The 15,261-nt window shown below is 46.1% G+C and overlaps 1 protein-coding gene across 1 annotated transcript in view; it reads right to left on the bottom strand.

The window, feature by feature from the left end:
- The window catches only part of LOC109896876 (insulin receptor substrate 2-B-like), a 30,797-nt gene extending 17,408 nt beyond the window's left edge, over positions 1 to 13,389 (bottom strand). The window contains exon 1 of the mRNA XM_020491304.2: positions 9,043 to 13,389. Coding sequence (XP_020346893.1) covers positions 9,043 to 13,051 — 4,009 coding nt within the window. The 5' untranslated portion in view covers positions 13,052 to 13,389. The remainder of the gene's footprint in view (positions 1 to 9,042) is intronic.
- Positions 13,390 to 15,261: the final 1,872 nt, after the last annotated feature.

Here is a 15,261-nt window from a genome sequence, read left to right as displayed (position 1 = left end):
GAACGGCGCGAATGGCATCAAACACATAGAAGCCATGTGTTTCATACCAATCCACTCATTCTGCTCCAGCCATTACCACAAGCCCATCCTCCCCAATTAAGGTGCCACCAACCTCTTGTGATATACATACATAAGGAGCTGCATGTCATTGTGTAGTTTAGGATTACATTGAATCCTACCTCCGGAAGCATATCTCATGAATAGCAGACCCTAATTCCTTTCTTCCTATGCCAATCACATTTGCCTAAACCTACTGTCAAGCTACCAGGTTGTTAGCTAGCGAGGTAACATGACTGAACAATATTATTTGTTATGAAACCAATAACTAGTGACCCGGGCTTAGTTTAAAATTGGCCCGTGACATGGTTTGTGAAATTATAGAAAATGTGTGCGAAACCCTATAAAGAAAAAAGGCATTTCCGGTAATATGGGCCATATTTCCTTTAACAGTTTAGGCTAGAGTTGTTTTCTTCGCTGTTAAACTGCAAGCATGCCTGTCACGTTTTCACTCTGGCATTGAGCTGGCAACAAACTATTATTGAAATGAAACTACCAGGAAAATGCACATATGAACATTATAATTGACACGCAGATCGGTAGAAATTGTATGATAATTTGTATACTTCCCCAAACTTGAAACTCAAAAGCTGCTGATGAAGTCTTCCTAAAATAATTGCCTCCACCTTCCTATTGTCGGATTTTCAAGCAAGGCAAGACATGACTCATATGCAGTAAAATATTCAGGTTTCAAACAATTAATTACGTTCTCAAAATGCATACAGCCTCCAGCTCACATTGTAAAGTGGTGGGTGATGTGCCGATTGCATGCCTACCGTAGAAGCTGGCAATTTGCAGTTAACGGAAACCCTGGTCTTGAGTTTAATTTATTCAGACCCTTTACTCAGTACTTTGTTGAAGCACCTTTGGCAGCGATTATAGCCTTGAGTCTTCGTGGGTATTATGCCACAAGCTTGGCACACCTGAGCTCAATTTCAAGTCTCATAGCAAAGGGTCTGAATACTTATGTAAATAAGGTATTTCGGTTTTTTATTTTGAATACATTCGCAAAAATGTTTTGTCATTATGGGATATTGTGTGTAGATTGCTGAGGATATTTTTTTATTTCATCCATTTTAGAATAAAGCTGTAACTTCACGAAAAATGGAAGGGGTCTGAATACTTTCCGAAAGCACTATATTCTTTCCTCCCATTCCTCCAGCCAAATCACAGGTAGGCCTTTGCCAATATGAGCCATTTCATGCAGTATTATATACACTAAACAGTGTGAAGTTAAAATCAAATGTGTTGTATTAAGTAGATGTGCGAATTTCAGTGACTGGTTTTTGGAGAACGTTTAGCAAACATGAAAAAGCGTCTGGGGGACGAGGCAAACCGTTTTCTAGGCCACAGTTTTTTTGTGTGTGTGTGTGGGGGGGGGGGGGGGGGGGTTCACCGTGGTATCATGATACTACTCGGTAATGTGATACTTGGCCTGGTATCATGACAAGCCTACTGTGATCATTGGCGGCTAAAAACCTCAGTTAGCGCACGGAACTCAGAGATGGCCAATGCAGCCGTTGGCCTAGAACTTCCATTGTCAACTAAGTAAAAATGGCCTACATAAAACCGTCAAACAGAAAATATACTTATGAATTCTGGTTCTTGGAAACAAATTAATCTCTACTGAGCCTGTTCGCCTCCCTTTCTATAAGTCTTGAGTTCACTAGTGAAGTTTAACATTAATTTGATACAATCAACTAGAGCCATCCAGTACCTGTCTAACAAACTTGCAACATTGTATCAACTAGCCTCTTCTGGGCCCAGAGTTGTCCAGGCCCTGGGTGCAGGACAGGCAGCTGTTTTTGCACATCGAAAGAAAAGTATTATGTGATGTTTCCACTGGACATACACTAGCTTTCAATAGTTTGGGGTCACTTAGAAATGTCCTTGTTTTTGAAAGAAACACACTTTTTGTCCATTAAAATAACATAAAATGGATCCGAAATACAGTGTAGACATGGTTAATGTTGTAAATGACTATTGTACCTGGAAACGGCAGATTTTTTATGGAATATCTACATAGGTGTACAGAGGCCCATTATCAGCAACCATCACTCCGGTGTTCCAATGGCACATTGTATTAGCTAATCCAAGTTTATCATTTAAAAAAGCTAATTGATCATTAGAAAACCCTTCTGCAATTATGTTAGCACAGCTGAAAACTGTTATTCTGATTAAAGAAGCAATACAACTGGCCTTCTTTAGACTAGTTGAGTATCTGGAGCATCAGCATTTGTGGGTTTGATTAGAGGCTCAAAATGGCCAGAAACAAAGACCTTTCTTATGAAACTCAGTCTATTCTATTACATATGAGAAATTGCCAAGAAACTGAAGATCTTGTACAACGCTGTGCACTACTCCCTTCACAGAACAGTGCAAACTGGCTCTAACCAGACCTGAAAAAGGAGTGGGAGGCCCCGGTGCACAATGAGCAAGAGGACAAGTACATTAGTGTCTAGTTTGAGAAAGACGCCTCACAAGTCCTCAACTGGCAGCTTTATTAAATAGTACCCGCAAAACACCAGCCACAACGTCAACAGTGAAGAGGCGACTCTGGGATACTGGCCTTCTAGGCAGAGTTCCTCTGTCCAGTGTCTGTTTGTTTGCCCATCTTAATCTTTTCTTTTTATTGGCCAGTCTGAGATATGGCTTTTTCTTTGAAACTCTGCCTAGGCGGCCAGCATCCCGGAGTCGCCTCTTCACTGTTGACGTTGAGACTGGTGTTTTGCGGGTACTATTTAATGAAGCTGCCAGTTGAGGACTTGTGAGGTGTCGGTTTCTCAAACAGTTTAACTGTGCTAACATAATTCCACAAGGGTTTTCTAATGATTATTTTACCTCTTAAAATTATAAACTTGGATTAGCTAACACAACGTGCCATTGGAACACAGGAGCGATGATTGCTGAGTGGGCCTCTATGCCTTACGTAGATATTCCATAAGATAAATCAGCAGTTTCCAGCTACAATATTCATTTACAACATTAACAAAGTCCACAGTGTATTTCGGATCAATTTGATGTTATTTTAATTGAAATAAAATAGTGCTTTCTTTAAAAAACAAGGACATTTCTAAGTGACCAAACTTTTGAACGGTAGTAAGTACACACACACACGATGTAACGTACAGTGTCAGAGGGGTCCGGTTTTTCATCTTTTCTCAAACACTATTAGTCCATTACCATGTCATCAACGCTTGAATAAAAACATAGCTAACACCCCGCATTTTAATGCTACACAATCACTACCATTCCCTTTTGTTTTTATTGCAGCCTCGTTTGAATGCTCGTTTGAATGTTGAAATGCACAAAGTGTTGAAATCAAATCTTGTGCTTTTTGAGATGGAATGACCCAGACTTATATCGTCATTCATAGCAACTTACTACAGAGCAACTTATTATACAGCGATAAGGCAATTAATGCGCTCATCCCAATAAACATCAACCTGCAATTAATGAGACCGGTATATAGCCTACTAAAACATTGATTTGACCTAACATCTTGTGATTACATTAACATCTATGTATTTACGTCAGAGTGTTTGAGAGCAAGTTTAGGTTCTTCGACACACACATACACAGGGATCCAGTTGCCTGTGCCTGGGTAGTGTCCTGCTTTAGGGCCAGTGTACATTCTGTAGTGCACTACATAGGGAATAGGGTGCCATTTGGGGACGCAACCTACACATGCTTACCGCTAGGCCCGGCTCATAAATAAGTGTCAGTCTGAAAATAAAGCAGTAAATATAGATGGAGGTGGTATTGGAAAGGGCAGCAAGCAAACACTCAACAGCAGCTAGCTGAGTATACTACCAGTAACCAGTATACTCAGTCACACTCTGAAGGGGACCTATGGATGTGGGATAGGAATGGGCAGCAGCTAGCTAACGCCCTCTAACCCCTCTACTCTAAGCTAAAACAGAAGCTAGCTAGCTAAAACTCTCGCTACTCTGTACTCAACAGGACCATAACCAAGCTCCAAATAACTCCATGCTCCAGACAACCAGTAGGCTACACTCACACTTTCACACTCTGAAGCCTACCTATGGATGTCACAGGGATAGGAAAGGGCAGCAGCAAGCACAACACTGTACGCTCTTTCAACTATGCTCCACACACACACACACCCCTCCATATACTCTCACTCTGAAGCCAGGGTCGTGTTCAGTATGCCACACATGGCAAAACGAGAAGGAAAGTCTGCGCTGTTATCAGACAACTTTGAATAGTAGCCTACATTCTGCCCATGTTCACATTTCAAAAGGTTTCACTTCGGCGTGCCCTAATGAACAGGACCTAGTGCCCACTAACTTCCTTGTCTCACTCCATTTCCAAACATTTTCTCATGGAGGAAGAAATGGAAAGGGTACTGAAAGAGACTCAGGTGTGCCTGGCTGCTCAGGGCAGGCCACAGGAAGTGCATTCCTGTGTGATGATGCGTTTCCTGTGCCTCTTGCCGGGCTGCTGAGACATGCTGGGCCAATTAGAGCACATCAAAGACCATCCGCATGACTCAGACACACAACAGCAGAAACACTTCAGTGAACAGACCCTTCGTCAGAAAGGTGTTTTTTCCCTATGGAAAACCAAAAACACGCATACCCACAAACAGTATTGATTCTCCTATGGGAGCATAACATCACTAAGGGGTGCAGAAAGGGGTCAATGCAACACACACACACTCACCACATGTGAACACACACACACACCTGCAGGTCAAGGTTTCTCCAGATTACCTTGGTACTGTTTGACCCACTTTGGCACACTGGCCAGGCTCAGGGTCAATGAACTTATATCTCTTTGTCCATTTCAGCCCCAGCTCAACAGTTAACATACGAGTCAGCCTGTGGTTGCATGAAACTATTGAGTCAAACTATCAAGCACCAATCACCCCGGATGAAATTGCTCATTGTCTAGGATTTGTTTGTTTCATTAGATTGCTCATAGGATATGTTGTAGAAACAATTAGGTTAAAGGCTGAAAAGAGAGATGCTGGTCTCACTTAACAGAACATTTTTACTAGGGTGACACCTCATGCTTCTTTCCTAATGGGCTGCCAAACCAACCCAATCTTGTCTGTACTGTAGTAGGCATGTATTGTACTAGGCATGTACTGTACTAACGGTACACTAATGTTCTGGGGCCGGATTCACAAAACACTACTTATGAAAAAACGTAAGAAATTTAAGGGGGAAAAAATACAAGTTCACAAGATAGTTTGTAAGTGCAATTCCTCAAAATGTTCTTAGGAACTTCGTAAATAGCTTTCCTAAAAACTTTGTAAATATCTCCTAATTGACATTAGTGACGTGCTTGAAACCATAATTAAGCCTGTGACAGGGATGGTAGGATTTGGCCCACTATAATAAAGTGTTGGTAAATAAATACAATACATTTGAAGTATCTGCTTTATGTCTCGAGAATATATATATTTTTTTGGTGGCTCGCAAACCATTTATAGACAAAAACAAATGTTATTTTTCACACATTATAGCCATCAGACTAGCTATATCAAAAATGGATAACCAAGGAAAGCACAATAACAGCTTCAGCAAACAAGTGCTTGTAGTGATGGTGGAGGAACTAGCAGCCAGGAAAAGGTTGAGGAGACTCGAGACCAAAGAGAGGATGGCCGAGTCAGTCTCTGCCGACGGGGGTATGGCAAGGGACAGTTCGTGGTTACAAAAGTATCCATTCATCACAAGACAAGGGTTTAGCTGTCCTAAAGTTAAAACCTCTTAAGGATCGTACCCCCCCACCCCCCCCTCCTCTTCAAAGTAGCCACCCTTTGCCATGATAACAGCCTTGCATACTCTTGGCGTTCTTACAACAAGCGTCACCTGGAATGCTTTTCCAAGTCTTTTATTTAACTAGGCAAGTCAGTTAAGAACAAATTCTTATTTACAGCCTAGGAGCAGTGGGTTATCTGCCTTGTTCAGGGGCAGAACGGCAGATTGTCAGCTCGGGGACTTGATCTAGCAACATTTCGGTTACTGGCCCAACGCTCTAACCACTAGGGTACCTGCCGCCTTGAAGGTGTTCCCACAAATGCTGAGCACTTGTTGGCTGCTTTTTCTTCACTCTGCGGTAGTCATCTCATCCCAAACCTACTCATCTCATCCCAAACCACCTCAATTGGGTTGAGGTTGGGTGACTGTGGAGGCCAGGCCATCTGATGCAGCACTCCATCACTCTCCTTCTTGGTCAAATAGCTCTTACGCAGCCTGGAGGTCCTTATATGTTGAAAAACAAATGATAGTGGCACTAGGCGCAAGGGGTGGCAGGTAGCCTAGTGGCTAGAGCGTTGGGCCAGTAACCGAAAGGTTGCTCGATCTAGAGCGTTGGGCCAGTAACCGAAAGGTTGCTAGATCGAATTCCTGAGCTGACAAGGTAAAAATCGGTTGTTCTGCCCCTGAACAAGGCAGTTAACCCACTGTTCCTAGGCAGTCATTGTAAATAAGAAATGTTCTGAACTGACTTGCTTAGTTAAATAAAGGGAAAAATAGAAAAACAGATGGGATGGTGTATCGCTGTGGTAGCCATGCAGGTTAAGTGCGCCTTGAATTATAAATCACAGACAGTGTCACCAGCAAAGCACCATCATCACACCTCCATGCTTCACGGTGGGAACCACACATGCAGAGATCATCAGTTCACCTACTCTGTGTATCAAAGACACGGCAGTTGTATCCAAAATGGACAGACTTCAACCGGTCTAATATCCATTGCTCATGTTTCATGGCCCACACAAGTCCCTTCTTATTGGTGTGGTTTCTTTGCAGCAATTCAACCATGATTCACGCAATCTCCTCTGAACAGGTGATGTTGAGATGTGTCTGTCACTTGAACTATGTGAAGCATTTATTTTCGGCTGCAACTTCTGAGGCTGGTAACTCTAATGAACTTATCCTCTCTCCAGCACAGGTAAGTCTGGGTCTTCCTTTCCTGTAGCAGTCCTCATGATAGCCAGTTTCATCATAGTGCTTGGTGGTTTTTGCAACTGCACTTGAAGAAACTTTTAAAGTTCTATACATTTTCCAGATTGACTGACCATCATGTCTTAAAATAACAGACTGTCGTTTCCCTTTGCTTGTTTGAGCAGTTCTTGCCATAATATGGACTTGGTGTTTTACCAAATAGGGCTACCTTCTGTATACCACCCATACCATGTCACAACACAACTGATTGGCTCAAAGGCATTAAGGAAGAAAAAAAATCCACCAATGTACTTTTAACCAGGCACACCTGTAAATTGAAATGCATTCCAGATGACTACCTCATGAAGATGGTTAAGAAAATGCCAAGAGTATGTAAAGCTGTCATCAAGGCAAAGGGTGGCTACTTTAAAGAATCTCAAATATAAAACATTTGGAGATGTTTAATACTTCTTTGGTTACTTCATGATTCCATATGTGTTATACCATAGTTTTGATGTCTTCACTATTATTCTACAATGTATAAAATAGTTCAAATAAGGAAACTCTGGAATGAGTAGGTGTCCAACCTTTTGACGGGCACTGTACATTCTGTGACTTCAATGGGTCGCTCTACTTTGACTGTTTGCTACTGTTCAATTCAACTTCAACCCCTCCCCCCAAAAAATCTGCATTTCCTGCACTCGTTTGAGATCATTTTCACACTGCCACATAGGGCTGTAAGATAATACAACCACTAATATATATATATATATATTTTTTTTTTATAAACTATTAGGCTATTTATTCACATTATAAGTGCAGCAATTCGCACATGGCAGTAGGCTATAAGCACAAATATAAAAAAATGCAATCAATTAGCAGGAAAACATTCTCAAAAGTGACCGCAAATGCAATTATGCATTTAATGTGTTATTACTGTGCATTTTTATGGCGAAAATTTTCTCCAAATTCACACACCACCTATGTATGACAGTTAAGCTCTACACCAGTTGTAAAATTGATTGGCCTTCATTTTTTCTCCTAGCTCCAACTTCAGACAGTTGAGTGAGTCAAAAACCAATGTGCCAATTAGAAGTCTATTTTTGCATACCAGCGTACTTTGAAAACGTGTGCAAGTTTGCAGGTCTGCAGAGCATCTAGTGTGCATTCTGAACTCTCAGAGTGAAACACTGAATTTAGGAAGGGACAATTGACAACCTTTGAATTTATAAAACGCTCCGAGCACCCTCTGACACTCAGAGTGAATTTACAAAGCAACCTTAAAATCATCCAAGGTGTTACATTTGAACTCATGACTAATGCACCTACAGCATTATACAGGAATGCTGCGGATTCATTCAAAAAATATTTTAAGTGTGGGCAGAGTACAGGGCTGGGAATTGCCAGGGACCTTGCAATACAATATCATCACGACGCTTTGGTGCCGACACGATATGTATTGCCATTCTCACGATTCTATATCTACTGCGGTTCAATACTGTGATTCTATGTTGCAAACATATTGCTCATTATATGTCTGCTGCAGCTAGAAAAAAGAGCATGAGAAAATGTGTTCTGATCAGCCATGGAAATAAACAAGAGTGCTGAAAACAAAATAGGCTCTCTATTTCAAAAGGAAGATGGAGAACAAGCTATTAAGTAAAAATACTGGAGTGTTGGTGCAGGTACAGCCAACTGAAAAAATGATATTGAGATAGTCAAAACGAGACGATATCGTCAAGTTATTTCCCAATATGCAACTATCGATTACCCCCCAATCACTAGTAGAGTACAGTAGGGGAGAATCCCTCTCCTCATTATCACCTTTTACACTGCAGGGCAAGCATGCCTCCCTGCATGCTAACGGACACAACTGGAGGGCTACACACACACACTCTGAAACACAGAACCCCTACAAGCACACTGAACACAGAGCAGATGTAAGCACACTGAACACAGAAATGCAGATCCACACACACTTATGAGCATTAGGCTAATATACACAGACCCCCCCCATACATACACAAACCCCACCTCATCCCCCACAAAAACACTCGCCGTCACTCACCCGTGAACGTGGCAGTCATCCCGTCTGACTTGGTGAAGTCTATACTGGCATAGGCGCCGTTGTTCTCCGCTACCGGCACAGTCACATTACCAGCTGAGGGGGCATTGGGGGTCGGCCCGGTTCCCCCCTGCTGCTGCGGTATGGGGAGTGTGTTAGATTCCTGGTCCTCTCTCAGCTCCAGGGCAATGTAGTTGAGGCCGTTCTGATATCCCACAGACACATTTCTGCACATATGTCCTCCAGGAGGGCCCCCAGAGGAGGCTGAGTCCATGCCCAGATCAGAGGGCACTGGCTGGGCAGCCAAATCTACCCCTATCCCCTCCACACACATCCACACGCTATCAAAGGAGCCAGAGCTGGCCCACTTGGAGCCCTCGGCCAGGAGAGCTCCGTTGATGGCTGAGGGGTTGGCTGAGCCCGAGGGGGGATTGGTGCCGGTGCTGGAGCTTGTGGTTCTGCCTCCTCCGGGGGTGGAGGAGAAGGTTTCAGAGCTGTGTCTGCGTCGCCCCTGGGGGTCAGCACGTACCACTTTGGGGGGCTCAGGCTGGGGGCTGAAGGATGAGGGAGGGCTGATGGTGTGGGGGAGTAAGGTAGGGGGGTACCGACCCTCCATCACACACAGGTGCTGCAGCATAGCTGTGGGGCTAATCTGTGACCCCCGCGACCCCTCATCCTTGCTAAGGTTAAAGGTCATATCTGTGTAGTCATCTGTTCCCGTCCGCCAGTGAGCGCCAGAAGAGCCAGGAGCTCCGCTCAGGGAGGAATTGGCGGTCAGCGGTCGAATGTAGCTGGGTGGGTTCCATGGGGCCACCAGAGAGGGTCTGGGGGACTGGTTCTTAGTCAGGCGGCAACCATCATCACACCCACCTCCAACCACTACACTCATATAGTCCTGGTTCTGGGGAGGGGAGTGACGCTGCTCGGCAGAGCCCATCGAGGGTGAGACGTACTGGTCAGAGAGAGGGCAGGATGTGAGGGGTCCGTAGGGATCCCCAAACTCGATGTTGATGTACTCGCCGGGGCTGGAGGGTCCCTCGGCAGCAGCTGGCTCACTAACCCTCAGCGACCCATGGAAGCTGTGGCGGCCCAAGGGGAGGCGATTGGGCCGAACCGCAGTCGTTCGTCGGTCACCTCGAGCTGCTTGGTGGTGGGCACCGTAGGGCGGGGGGTGGTGGGCGTCTGACCCCCCACTACTGAAACCCTTTGTCGTAACGCCAGTGACCTGGGAGTAGATGGGTTTAGCCGGGGAGCTCATAGGCACGTATTCCTCATGCTCCCATTTTCTCTGTTCACCATCTCTGGCAACGGGGGCCTTGTAGGAGCGAGGCAGGGAGAAGTAGGGACTGTATGATTTAGGGGTACCTTCAGGGTTGCTCAGTGTGTAGTATCCTCCTCCGTTGGAGAGCTTCCGTCCTCCTGTCGCATTCCCTCCTCTTCCACTGCTGTACGACATGTCCATGTACTCTCCAGTCTCAGGCCGCTCCACTATACTACCAGAACTACCGACACCCAGACCCATGTTACTGCTACTGTTGTGGGGACTTGGGGAGGCCTGGACTGGAGAAGAGGAGCTCGGTCCCCCTGGTAGCATCATCATGTAGCCCTGGGGGTCCGTAGGCTGGTGGGGTTGGAGCTGGTGGGCCGAGCGTGGGGCCAGGGCTGGGCTAGAGGCCTGGGGGGAGTGGGAGGGCTGGGGAGGGTGTGAGAGAGAGTGGGGATGAGAGTGGGAGCTAGGTTGCATAGGCATGTAATCCAGGGTGTCACGGGGTGAGGCTGCCACCCCACACAACATGGGCATATAGCCACTGTCCTCCTTGGCCGAAGGGTAGGAGGAAAGAGGGGGTCTGCCCTGGCTGTGCTCGGAGCAGGAGCTGTAGTCGGAGCGGAGGGAGGACGAGGTGGAGGAAGGTTGGTTGCTGCTGCCGGTGCGGCCCAGAGACAGAGCCTCTTCCACAGACACCAACTCATCCTGTGAGAAGGTGGTCTGGGTCATCTTCTGGTACACAGCAACGCAGCTGCTACCGCCGGCAACACCACCCTGACTCCCAGGCCGCGTGAACGAGTGTGTCCGCCGCCTCAGAGACCGGTCTTCGTCCGTCGACGTGCTCTCGTCCCGGTGGGGGGCCTCGGCACCGCCAGAGCTACTCACGCCGCCCGCTCCAAACACCTCGCGGTGCCAGCCCATGGCCATGTAGTCACTCAGGCAGTTCTCTTCTCTGATTGGTGGGGTGTTGCCCAGAGAATCAGGTGTGTTGCTACGGACTCGGAAGTAACGAAAGTCTCCGGGGCTTGAGCCGTACTCGTCTGAGGAGTTGAAGCCTCCGTCAGAGGGGGAGCCGCATATGGACGAGCTGGAGGGCCGGGTGAGGGTGTCAGAGACTGAGCCGTGACCGCTGCTGCTGGACACACTAACGGGGGAGGTGGTGGAGGAGAAGTGGGAGACTGGGAGCGAGGCGGAGCGGGTGTGGCAGTTGGAGCCCGGTAGCGCCCTGGCGTAGCGCCCTCCTCCCCCGGTGTTCCCTGCCCCTCCCCCACCCTCCTGGCGCCCTAGGTGTATCCGGGCAGTGTTCAGGTGGATCAGGCTGCCGGTAACAGACCGGAATGGCCGGTTCATCGTCCCTTCACCTTCACTTGACGTCCTGAAGCGGTAGCCACTGGCACCGGAGCTCTTACTCGATGGTGGCGTACCGACCGCCGACTCGGTCCGGGAGCGGCGCTGGAGACCTGTCTGGCTCGGCGGCAGGTTGCCTAGGTGACGGCGGGTGGTGATGAACGCCATGGGGTTGGAGCCCGATGATTGGCTTTTACTCCTAGGGCGGATCTCTGCGAAGGCCTTCAGAGCCTTCATGGTCTCTAAGATAGTCTCGTGCATGTTCTGAGCCACGACAGAGTCATCTACCTGCATCCATATCTCCCCTGGTCCTATGGAGGATGACCGACCCACCTCGATGAAGAAGAAGCTTTCTGAGTGTCCACATCGTCTGATGTTCATTAGCTGGAGGTTGACATACGGTGTCTCAGAGTTTAGTTTGACCAGATGGATAGTTTTAGAAGAGAGGCATAAACGATACACACCTGTGAGGTTCTTGGTCTGACCCAGACCTTTGGGTTTCACATTCACCTGCCACACCTCTTTGAAAACCGTACCTGGTGTGACTGTACCATAGCCATCATCCAACTCGTCAGAGTCTAGATGCCCCTTTTTCCCCTCACTCATTAGTTCACTCAGGGCTACATACCAGTCCTCTTGCTCCTGCTCGTTTTCAGCCACAATGGCAAAGTACTCATCCTTAGTGTAGAGGGCTATGAGGTGTTTGTTCTTGGAATCCGCTCTTTTGTTGACGGTGAAGCACTGATACAGATAGATCACCCGTTTCGGGGATGCTGCTGAAGACCGCAGGCTACTGCGGAATTTTTTATCGCTGTCATAGTACTCCAGCCGGCTGAGGCCTAGGTGGCTCGCCACCCTCAGAACGAAAAACCGCTTGTGTCCATGCTTCTGTTTCCGTAGGTAGCCACACTTCCGAATGTCGTCCATGACCCCTGAGGTAGCGACGCTAACGTTAGCATTCGCAGCCAATTGAATTGCAGCCGACGCCGCGTTCACCGATGCAGCGAGTGCGTGGTGGCTAGCAGAGGGGTCCTCATGTACCAGGTTCAAAGACGACAACGAGGCTTTCCTTACCGGGGACCCTGGGATGTTTTCACCAGAGAGAGTATGCTGCTGTTGCTGTGTCGCCGCCGGATAGTGGTGCAACAGCGGGCGTTGTTCTTTGGGAAGCGAGCTCTGGGGGTAGTGATGGTGGCTGTGGTGGTTGGAGGGCGGCATGTGCTGATGAAAACGAGCTCCACTGCCACCGCAGATATTCAATAACGGGGAAGGGGGTTCCCCAATTGAGGTGTAGCCGTTGGCTGCAGTAGCCGCTGGAGTCGTCCCGATGCCCCTCTGTTGCGTCTCCACCAACAACATAGCGGCTTTGTTTTCTTGGTAATTCATCAAATTGGCCATTTATAGAACACAACCAAAGGTCACTTTACCTAAGCAGTGCTGTGGACCTAGACCCCATTCTTGTTTAGGAGACGGACTCCGGCTGGCGCTGCTGTATTGTGGTGTCTACACCGCGCGATGGTTAGCTACAATCAAAGCAAAAATGTCAGATTGTTAAGTTAAAAACGACCGGTCCAGGCCTCTTCGCGAAAAACAGGTATCCAATATGGGGTTTTATGAAATAAAGCCGCCCCTGTGCAACATATCCACGTTTCTATAATCGTTAGAATCCAAGCTGCTAGCTGGCTAGCAATCTGTCCCCTTCTCCCTCTCTACATATCTCTACAGACCAGAGCACAAACAACATGTGACTGGTACGTCATCCATAAGTAGGAGGAATAATGAGCCAGACGGGGCTTCTCATTGGAAGTTCAGCGAGATTGACAGGAACTGACAGGCAAACGAGACAATTGTTTTGTGTCATTCGTGTTTTACGTCAATACGGTGGACCAATGAGACATCGCACATATTTTCTTTAGTTAAAGAGAGGTGTTCGAGATGATTGACAGCTGACTGGCCAATGATTATAGGTACAGTGATAGGCGTTCGTTGATGCTACCCCTTTCATTGGACAATATTGTTGATTGACCACTGTTTTGATTTGGCACGAAGGTGTATTTTTTATTTACAATGACTGCCTAGGAACACTGGGTTAACTGCCTTGATCAGGGGCAGAATGAGAGACTTTTACCTTGTCAGCGCTGGGATTCAATCCATCAACCTTTTGGTTACTGGCTCAACACTCTAATCACTAGGCTACTTGCCACCCCAAAATTTTGCAAAGCCTTGGGCAAAATGTGCCCCAAAACAACCCCTTGCCTCCTTCCCATTTGGTGTACTTGACAGATTCCAAAGAAGTGGGCTCCAGTAAAACCATTGGAATGGTTGCAGATATTACCAAACTGATAGCACCTATCTGATTATTTCAGATCTGCAAAATTGGAAGGGCCAGGTGTCACAGTCAGGGGCCACAGTAATTATTTAGGGTGTTGTTTGTAGAATCTGTTGACAATTTGTGTTTTCCTTTTGCAATCATCTTATTAGTTAGCTTGCTGTACAATGATTAGTGGTTTGAATCATGACTCAGCATGCCTATGTTTTTGTTTTGTTGTTGCCGCTTGGCGCTTGTGCAATAATTGACCTGTGACCTGCTGTCTGGTCAAGCTCCAGAGAGACAGAGATGGGTGTAAAGTATAATAATGAGTTATTCATTCTTTCCAAACATTATTTTAATCACTTTTCACATTCATTATTTGACATGGGACATCCCTGGATTGGACTAGTCCCCCCCCCCCCCCATCTTAATATTATTATTTTTTATTTAACCTTTATTTAACTAGGCAAGTCAGATAAGAACAAATTCTTATTTACATTGACGGCCTACCCAACGTGAATTTATCAAACAATACTGGCCATTGAAGGAGTGGACACTCCTTTGCTGGCATATCTGTAAGACATTATACCACAACTTTTAATAGTCATTGTTATGGTTTGTCAGTACTTTTGTTGTACGAATGTTCAACAGTATTGCATTGGCATTATAACAGACAGTTTGAGCATCCTCTACTGGTTTCCTTAGTACATTACAGAAGGTCTGCCTATTGTGCTGTAAATGGTATGCCATCTGATAATAATGGGACCACCATAATATGTTGTAATAGGCCTGCTTAAGCAATGTGCCAGAGAAAAACGCAGTTGGGTGTGCTGTAGATACATCTATAGTTATGTATTGTAGTTGTTTGGTTATTTTATCTAAAAATGCATGGACATAGAACTAAAATCGAATAGTGAATAGTAAAAGTGCTTACCTACTTTGCATGTTTACACATATAATGCTATAGGCTATCGCCTTTCCTCCCCCCCTCACCAATCCCCCTTCAATTCCCTCCATCCTTCCCCTCTACCCCTCCCCCTCAACCACCATTCAACTCCAGATTACATAATTAATCCCAAAATGACTGTTCTCTCGTCTCCTTCCTATTCTGCATGCCATACAGTGCATTCGGAAAGTATTCAGACCCCTTGACTTTTTTCACATTCACAATTACAGCCTTATTCTAAAATGGATTAAATTATGTTTTCCCCTAAATAATCAACACGCAGTACCCCATATTGACAAGGCAAAAACGGTTTATTTTGAATTATTTTGCAAATGTATTATAAATAAAAAA

This window comes from Oncorhynchus kisutch, linkage group LG9, assembly GCF_002021735.2.
Source record: "Oncorhynchus kisutch isolate 150728-3 linkage group LG9, Okis_V2, whole genome shotgun sequence".
NCBI classification, from domain to species: Eukaryota; Metazoa; Chordata; class Actinopteri; order Salmoniformes; family Salmonidae; genus Oncorhynchus; species Oncorhynchus kisutch.
Note: the sequence above shows the minus strand (reverse complement) of the source record. Positions and strands in the feature narration are given on the sequence as shown.